The sequence below is a fragment of the Dinoponera quadriceps genome, unplaced genomic scaffold, assembly GCF_001313825.1.
Source record: "Dinoponera quadriceps isolate SergipeBrazil2010 unplaced genomic scaffold, ASM131382v1 scaffold22, whole genome shotgun sequence".
Taxonomy (NCBI): domain Eukaryota; kingdom Metazoa; phylum Arthropoda; class Insecta; order Hymenoptera; family Formicidae; genus Dinoponera; species Dinoponera quadriceps.
The window spans coordinates 26,060-35,333 of NW_014554264.1; the positions used below are offsets into that span (position 1 = coordinate 26,060).

At 39.8% G+C, this 9,274-nt stretch overlaps 1 protein-coding gene across 1 annotated transcript in view; it reads right to left on the bottom strand.

Annotated features, from left to right (window-relative positions):
• Nucleotides 1–740: 740 nt before the first annotated feature.
• Nucleotides 741–9,274, bottom strand: part of LOC106751910 (matrix metalloproteinase-2) — a 74,341-nt gene continuing 65,807 nt past the window's right edge. The window contains exons 6-10 of the mRNA XM_014633176.1: nt 4,857–5,239; nt 3,725–4,023; nt 3,503–3,606; nt 2,890–3,130; nt 741–2,518 (exon numbers count right to left, since the gene is read on the bottom strand). Of these exons, the coding sequence (XP_014488662.1) occupies nt 2,506–2,518; nt 2,890–3,130; nt 3,503–3,606; nt 3,725–4,023; nt 4,857–5,239 (1,040 nt within the window). The 3' untranslated portion in view covers nt 741–2,505. The remainder of the gene's footprint in view (nt 2,519–2,889; nt 3,131–3,502; nt 3,607–3,724; nt 4,024–4,856; nt 5,240–9,274) is intronic.

Here is a 9,274-nt window from a genome sequence, read left to right on the forward strand (position 1 = left end):
CGGTGTTGCTTCTTTAAAAATGCGTTGCTCGTGATGAGCACCCGTTGAATTGCATCATGACGAGCGAAATAATTGATGGCGATTATTACTGATTCTAACGGTATCGGGGAAATGGTGAAGTCGTGGATATGCGGGTAAACAGAGTTACGTACGTTCGAAGAAACATCACGATCACCGTATGCTTTGCTTAAAAGAGATAAATCAATCGTCACATCGAAGGAACAAATGAGATAATTCAGGGGATGACAAATTTTGCCTGTCCGTCAGTTGCGTCAAGATGCGATATAAAAAAATAATACACTGTAAAAAAATGAAAAAAGATTCAGTTAACATATTCTAAAATTGATGCGCCTGAATGTACATGCTTTTGTTAAATATACGAACATCACATGACAGAAAATTGATTTATATAGGACGTTTCCCTGAATCTTCCAGAAACACGTACAATCTGAATATTTTAATACAATATACAAAACTTCCAATATCCCCTACATGTTTTCTTAGATTTTTCAAATAAGAGAATAATATAAAACTTTGATCATGCGCAATTATATACTTATTGGTAGATTTATAATTACATATCTACATCAATTTTAATTCTCCGATTCAAAGTTTTTATTAAAAATTCGATTATATTTATTACTTACAATTTTATATATATATATATACTTAAGATTATTTATAAATTACATAATAATATAAAAATTATATAATGATTATTGTGTAATTAAGTGGCGATATTCAGTAAAATCATTTTATTTCCGTATATACACATATAAAGCACGATCTTACGATATATCGTATGATATTACAGCATATAATCGGCACATTATGCTAATTTTCCCTTAAGTTTGGAATAAACGAAGGGCTGGCGAGACGAACACTGAGTCTTCTTGTCTCGGTCCTCTCGATTGGACCGCGCGAGATAATCTTGCCCGGATGCACTTTCCCCGTGATAAAGATATTCAACCAAAAAGAAATCGATATAACCGAAATATTATTTATATATAAATTTGCATCCGTCTGTTTCAACGGACACGCGATTAATTCAGTGACACGCGCGACCTTAATGTATAATCATTATATAATTATTCATAACACACGTATATACGGGGTGAGTACATGGAAATGCTTGGATAAACTTTACGCAGGCGTGAGATTTGGATGATATATGGATCTGATCTTTTTGCGAAAGCTTAATTGGTAGAGATCATCGGCATTTTTTTTATCTTTCGACGAGAAGAAAATCGATCGAAAGGCCAATGCTCGCGCAGTTCGTCCATGCATTTCGGAAAAACAACGCCGTATATAGATCTGCAAGATCGAATTTATTGCAATATACTTTTGTATTTTATTTTTTTGCGCTACACTCTTTGATATTATTATGCTAGCTAGGTCGACCGCGCGGTATATAAATATCACAGTTTATAAAACTGGCGACACGTTGCCCGTGTCCTCTTCTGCTAAATTAATGCGATATCAATTAATACAATATCTATATAAAATACGTGCTCTGTCGTGGATTATCTTATCGCCTAGAAATTCCCTTTCGAGTGATCGCTTCGCGTTTATGGAAGGACGATTAAAGGAGCATCCTTATCGGTGGCTTTAATATCCTTGAAAAGGATAACAGCGGGGATCTCTATCTCGATTGTAAAATTGTAAACTGTAAAAGGAATATCGAAATGTTGGATGGATTCTTTTGGCAGTGGTTGGTTCGTTAATCGTTAGGATAGTAAGGATTCGTCCACCTATATAAATTATGTCTTAAGTTAAAATCGTACATCGTAAATGCAGCCGTGTAAAAAGACAGTGTACAAAAATATGCGTGCGGCAGCGCAACTTTGTCCGGTAAATAGAGATGACTCGGACCTAGATCATACACAGAAGAAAGGCCAATCCTTGTTGGGCTGTTGCGGAATTCTCGCGAAAGAGAAACTTTCGATTTTAGGCTTTCTTAGAATTTTAGATCATGAGAAATCCGCAAAAATCCCCGCACCAACATATATCGTTGGTTCAATTTATCAAAGAGCGGAGCATATCTTACGTTCATTCAAATTAGCTACGATTTTAGTTGCCGTACCTTTCCGACCTTATTTTATGATATCGTCAATAGAATTCCGAGATAATTTGGTTGACGTCTTTCATTTCGCGAAGAAAAAAATCCTCTCCTTAGAGGCGCACCGCAAAAAAAAAAGGTGGCTCGATATCATCCGCAGAGCTTTCTTCGAACCGTGTAATCTTCGTGTGGAGAATCGGCGGGGAAATCTCGAGGATGCGACGTCGCGTGCGTCGCGCTATGCGAGCGATCTCTCCTTCGAAATCTCGCTCAATCCGTCGACCAGCGAGGGCAGTCGCGCCTTCTCGTGCCCCGCTCGTCGACCCATCGACGACCCTCCGACGTTAAAATCCGATTAGCTTGTTTGACGTTCGTACACGCGCGCAAAATCTCCCTGTGTAAAGGTGTGATACCCCGTCGCGTAGTCGGCTGAAAGGATACGCGCGTTACAGCGGCAATCTGAAAGCACACGACACTGTGACAGCTTCTGTTTTTAAATCCTTGATTTACGCATCTGAACTGAATGCGCCGGATTTTTCGCTCAAGTTATGTCAAATTTCTCTCGCGAAATTTCTCGTTATCACTGCAAAATGTTTAGTTAAATATTGCATATCATTACATACATCGTATAACTTGATGTATTTTCGTAACAATTATAAATTATTACACATTGTTTCTTAAAAGTGAACTCGAACGCTCGATGTTAATATTAAGAGAAAATTAATATCTTTTATTGCGTCCGCTTGAAGAGCTTCGTTTCCAAAATTATATTTCCATGCGACTTCGAACTCGCTAATCGGAGTGTATGACAAGTAATTGTTATTACTCACAGTATCCTTGTGAAGAAACTCATGACGACCATTGCGAATATCGGAGTGACTGCATTCGCGGTGGAAGGTAAGATGACAATCAACGATTTCCTGGGCAGATTGGTCTCGATGTCGTTGGTCTCTACTACTGGCGGACAGCCCATCCAAACCGGTGCCGAGAGCTTCTGCTTCTCGTGAGCCACCTTCATCCTAAGGTCATCAAATTCCCAGAAGCCCTTGCCTTTGAAGAAGTACGTCTTACCTGTCGAAAAGGAGAACCGAATCTAATGATCGAGTGGTGATACACGAAATGTGAGAAAGAGAGAGGAATTTGAGAATTTTTATTTATACAATTCTTATTTATATTATTATTATATTTTAATAAGCAATTTCGGATATTTCAAATGATTATATTTTTATGCCGTTGTAATTTTATTGAATGATTTATGCGCGATAGCAATAAGTCAAAACGACGCATGTATTGCATCACAAAATTAGAGCGGCATAAATAAACGTTTCATTTTGCCGGAAAAGTTCGAAATCACTTGTTACACAACCTAACATTGTAATATTATTTCCTTCTTTTCATAGAATTTTCGAGATAGCGATTACTCAATTGATGTATAAAACTTACCGTTCTTCCATTGAAACACGGCATCGATGTCGTTTCCAACGCCGGCGAACATGCTTATGTCCCTGGGATAATCCAGCTCCACGTAATTGACAGTTTCATCGAACCTGCGCGATAGAGAAAGGGACGTTGATTACCACCGTAACCCGGATTATCGAGCGTAATTACCGTCCGTACCGCGATCAGCTATTCTATATGAACACCAACAGAAGTTACTCCAATTACCTCCAGTACATGGAGCCACTGAAGAAGTAGGTCCTGCCGTTGTGACCCCACACCATGGCACCGTCAATCTTCTCCAAAACAGCCGGTAGCCCCAGATTAGTCAATGGCTTCGGGTAACCCGCCTCCAGGATGTTGGCGTTGAAGACGTAGTACTCGCGACCGATGAAAAAGACTATCTTCTTGTCCGGCCGCTCGTAGACAGCGTCCACGTGGTCAATGTCTAACGGCAGGTTGAACAGCCTAACAATCTCCGCTGGGTATCCCTCATAAATACCTTGCTCGCCTATTCTCCATAAATACTGCACGGGCAACGGAAGATTCGTTAGTAGCGGCCTTCTGTGACTACAAGTAATTTTATCTACTCGTTATTATATCAGCCGAAATTTACCGACAAAAGTTATTATTGTTGGGGTAGTGAAAAAAAAATTCGATTTTTTAAATAAAATTTAATGTAATCCCATACAATAAAAACATCACTCATTGATTAAGTAATTCTCGCAGATATATGATTTTTTGCCAACGTTCTGGCAACATTCATGTAAGTCTGTTATTATTATTGAAAAAGTATTATATTATTAAAATATAATATTATTATATTATCATTAATATATATATATTGTTGCGAAAAAAGTTAATTTCTCTAATATTTATTTCAACAAACACGATGCATTTATCATCGTCTATCGCTTTCCGATTAACACAGTTATAAGGAGATTCTGCTCACGCGAATTTGAACGATCGCGCGGGAATAAACATGAGCATCCAAGACGCTCGCGCACGACGTCACGCATGATTTTGCGAACGACGATGATCTCAATTTCTTTCTTATTCGTGACTCGACTATCGAACGTTTGCAAAAGTTCGAGAATCTATTCAATAAAACCAGTTTTTGCTCGCAGTCAACCAAGTGAAATTCTTTCTTGAATACTTCCCGTTCAACTGCCACACGAACAATATATTATATATTAATTTATATAATAATTTTTCATAATAATATAATAATATTTTTGCAATAATATAACATGATAAATATAATATAATATAATGGTTATTAATAAAATAATCGTTATACAGCGGAAATAATATCGCGCGGATCTAATAATACTCTTTCAAGATTCGTCATTCCACTTACCCGTCCCTTGAAGACGAAGACTTCCCTGCGGATGATGCTGATTGCGTCGTAGCTGGTGTCACACTTGTCGGGCACGTCATCCCGTTGCAACGGGGTCCACCGATGCCTGAATCTCGGTGTCGGTCGCATCGTCGTCGTCGTCATCGTCGTCGTATGGTGCCGGTGCGGTTTGCGCGGCCGATAGTCCGGCTTTTGCGGATAACGGCCCAGTGGTGGTCGAGGTCTGCCGTCATCTGGATAATGATTGGGCCTGGTGGGAGGCCTGGTCCTCCAAGGCCTGGACGTCGTCGGGACGAACGTCGTCGTTGTCGTCGGCGGTGGTGGTCTTTCCGGAGGTAGCGGACCACCTGGTATACTAGCCCAGAGCTTCCCCTCGGGAGCGCCTAAGGAGCGGATTTTAATTCATTTTATCGCCTTCTCAATTTTGAGCGATAATGTGTAGACTTTTATTTCGATTTATGTGCACGGAAAAATATTGTAGTAAAAATCACCACAAAATTGTGTAATGTTGGGTCACACCAGAATTTGACTGAAATTATAATGTGTGTTGTAATCTTTAATGATGTGTACAACGAAGTATCACTAAAGATTACAACACACATCATAATTTCAATTATAATCCCGGTATAGTTCAACATTACAGAATTTTGTGGCAATTTTTACTACATTTTCTCCGTGTATACTCTGTTACTTTTTTTTTCTTTCATTATACAAAGATTTTTTATACTTTTTCTCGTTTGCGGATTACACAAGTGCATTTATGGATATGCCAAAGGGAATAATTAATACCCGTTAGATACAAATGCGTCAACCGATACGACTTCGTCAAATAAATATTATTGCTAAGTGGGATATCGTTTGCTAAACTGCGTTGATAAATCGGCGCGAGTTGACGCTTGTCCGAGCGGATGTCCCAAACCGATTCATTCAATCAGCACTGAGAGCGAAGGAGAGAGGGTGAGTAAGCGTTCTGCGCGAGCAGAAGGGAGGGAAGGCGAAAGAAAGAAAAAGAGTCGATTCTTACATCAGCGCGATGAATACACCTGCCGTCTTTCACGACGGCCCGGTGAAAAGAAATCCCGGATCAGGATTGATATCGGATAAATTGGACGCGCCGGAGCGACATGCTCGCTGTAGACAAGCCGGCTGTAAAGGAGAAGAGAGGCCACAATTTGACGTTTAAATAATATTTAATTAAATTACATTTATCATTCGGAGGAACGATAAATCGTTAAATGCGGGATGTCTCTCTCTTCACCTTGATACAAAATGTTATTTTCCCCGTTCGGAATTCGATTGTCGGAACTCGGATGGCACAGCACGCACCAATTAATCAAAGAATACAACTTCATTAGTATCCCGCTTCGAGCGAGATACCTCTTTTTCCGCGAGTTTTTTTTTATTTTATCTCGCATTCGCGATTTTCGTAAAGTATCGGTTACCGCAATTTTAATTAGCCTGCCGAAACTGTTTGCCAATTTCGGAGCGAGCGGGACGTTTTTTCCATCGGTCGTGCTTGCTTTCGACCGGAGCCGAGCATCAATAAAATGCGATTCGCCGAGGGGCTATTGACTCTCTCGATATACGGACATTATTTCTCTTTGTCGGTCAGCAAGCGATCGGGCTTTTAAATGCCTCTCCCCGCAGAAGTTGATTTTGCGCTTCCGCTTCGCCCCGGAAATTGAATTTTTCGATATTACATATACGCTCGTATTATATCCGCACGCCCCCGCGAGCGGCAATAGTATCTATATTTTTATTACTTCTGCCAGACCTCATTTGCTTCCGTTTCTCGCGTTACATCGAATTCCGATGCTCGACCCAACACCGAGGCGGGTAATCCAAACGGCGGCGCCGGAGTCGCGCGCGCGACGATAATCACGCGCGAACACGAACGAACAATGCCACTCATCATCGTTCCTGATCGCGTCTCTAAACGCAGTCGTTAAAATGCAGATTATGCGCTACCGGTACAATGCGCTTTGATCTGGCCAACGCGAGAGAGCCCGCAAACGAATCAGTCGGATGTACACACGATGTTGCCGAGATTTCCGAGTCGACGCCGGTAGCGTTTTTCCGATAACACAAGGATCCGTGAAAATCGATTATTTCATTTCGATTTATGCACATCCCTTTAGTAAAAAGATGCATAATAATAATTCGGAAAAATTTACATATGCAAAGATTTTATAACAGAAGATTTGAACATAGCCAAAGATATATGACTGATATCGATGTTGTTATCAAAATCATTCGCGTGAATCGCTAATCTATTTGAATTTATCGTGAAGAGTACGATCCAACGTAAAAGAGGGGATTATTTTTTACGGTTCGAAGGGAAACGAGACCAGCCGCAACAATGAAATGAAAAGAATGAAAAAAATTGAAATGAAAAAAGAAATTATTATAAAGACAGAGGCGTGGATAATTCGATGGCATCGCCAGAAATTATTATTATTATTATTTATTTACGTGAAAATTTCCTTTGGTCACATCGATTACAAGTAGAGATTCGATATATGGTTTCGAAAGAAAAAAAATAAAAAAAGAAAGAATATAAAAATTTACATTAAAATAAATTATAAATGTTTTTTTTACATTAATCGTCTTAAATGAAGATAATAAGAAATGATGAAAATCGGTGATATCACTAAATAAATTTTCGCAAGTGAACATAAACGATCTATAGGTTGAAATTTGCTATAAAAAGTGAGATAGAATGCGAAACGATGGACACCTTCTAAAGAATCTAACGGGAACATTTAACGCAAGTGATTCCAATAACTCCGAGCATTCTCAATCAGGTCTCTCAGAATTTCAAGAAAAACAAGTCTGAAAGAATCCTTCTGTTCTTCAAGGCTAATTATCCGACGACCGTAAATATTGCCAGTGTATTCTCATGGCAAGTAATCAGCATGGATTTACCCAAAAAGATACTAACTCTTCTAAGAAATCAGTACTAGAGACGTTAAATATCCACTTTGATATGGCGGCAGATAGTAGAGCATTAAGATGAGGACGATGCAGAGAACGGATAAAATTTTTGGAACGCGTAGACCTTTAAAATTATTGGAATAACGCAACGGGAAACCTTCCTACCTACAGTTTTCTGTAAGCTACGGATGTACAACCATGCTCATAGAATTAAATTGCCAATGACATGAGACGCATCTCCCCGCGGATATTGAGAAGATAGCACGGAGCAACGTACATGACCACGTCATACCTCCAGCGAAATGTACACGAGCATAAATCTCGCTCGATGTTGTATTACGTCCGAGCAAAAAATATCTCGCTAGCAGGAATGTTTTGCGAAGTCAAATCACCGTCGCGGGACGATAAATTTTCGGAGGACGTGCGCGCGATCGCTGTACCGTCAAGATTTGGTTTTATCGCAATATCGGTGGCGCGTTATCGCGCCGATTCTCTCCCCCTCCCCTCCCCCCTTTCCTCTCTCACTCGAGGAGCATTACGCTTAGGTAGTCAAATCGCTCGTTAATTTCGACCGCTAGTGCGAAAATCGAATTGACGGCCTGAAATTACGAGGAACGTTCGCGCCAAATCGCGTATTCTTCCTCGGACATGCACACGTGGTCACAACGAATGCAGCAGCGCTCAATTTTGCTCGCGTGTCGCGCACGCCGCCGTGTTGTGTGTACACAACGGCGTGCCGAAATTTACGTTATCGAGCGCACCGACATTTGCGTAATGCGTGTCAAGAGGCCGTACGCGATTGTTGAAACGAAACGATAAACGCATCGTATTCATATTTCCGCGATATGCGCATTGTATATATGGTATAGTAATATAAATAAATGAATAAATAAACAAACATATACATGTACAGGGTGTCGAAAATTTTTCTTCCAATTGTTCGCGCGGAGGAAGAACGGGTTAAAGGGAAAAAGTCATCTACCGTTTTACAAACAATCACGCAACATTTATTAATGATTTAAAATGACCATGTATAGAGGCTTCTTTAAGTAATAACTGAAAAATTTGCGTTTTATTTGTATTTTGTTTGCAAAATGGTAAAGGACTTTTTTGTTCAGAGTAGCCGAATTTACAAGACTACTATTGTACCCGGCGACAAATTCAAAGTTCGAGGTTTAAGGTTCAATACATTGATGTCGTTAAATAGCTGCCACATAGACTAGGCCACTCTGAAGAAAAAAAGTCTCCTACCATTTTGCAAATAATATGCACATTTTTGAGTTATCAATTAAAGAAACCTCCATACATGGCAATTTTCAATTATTAATAATTCGAAATTTTGCGTAGTTGCTTGCAAATTGGTAGAGAATATTTCTCCTCGGTTTAACCCGTTCTTTCTTCGCACGAGCGATTGAAAGAAAAGTTTCGGACACCCTCTCTGTGTGTGTGTGTGTGTGTGTGTGTGTGTGTGTGTGTGTGTGTGT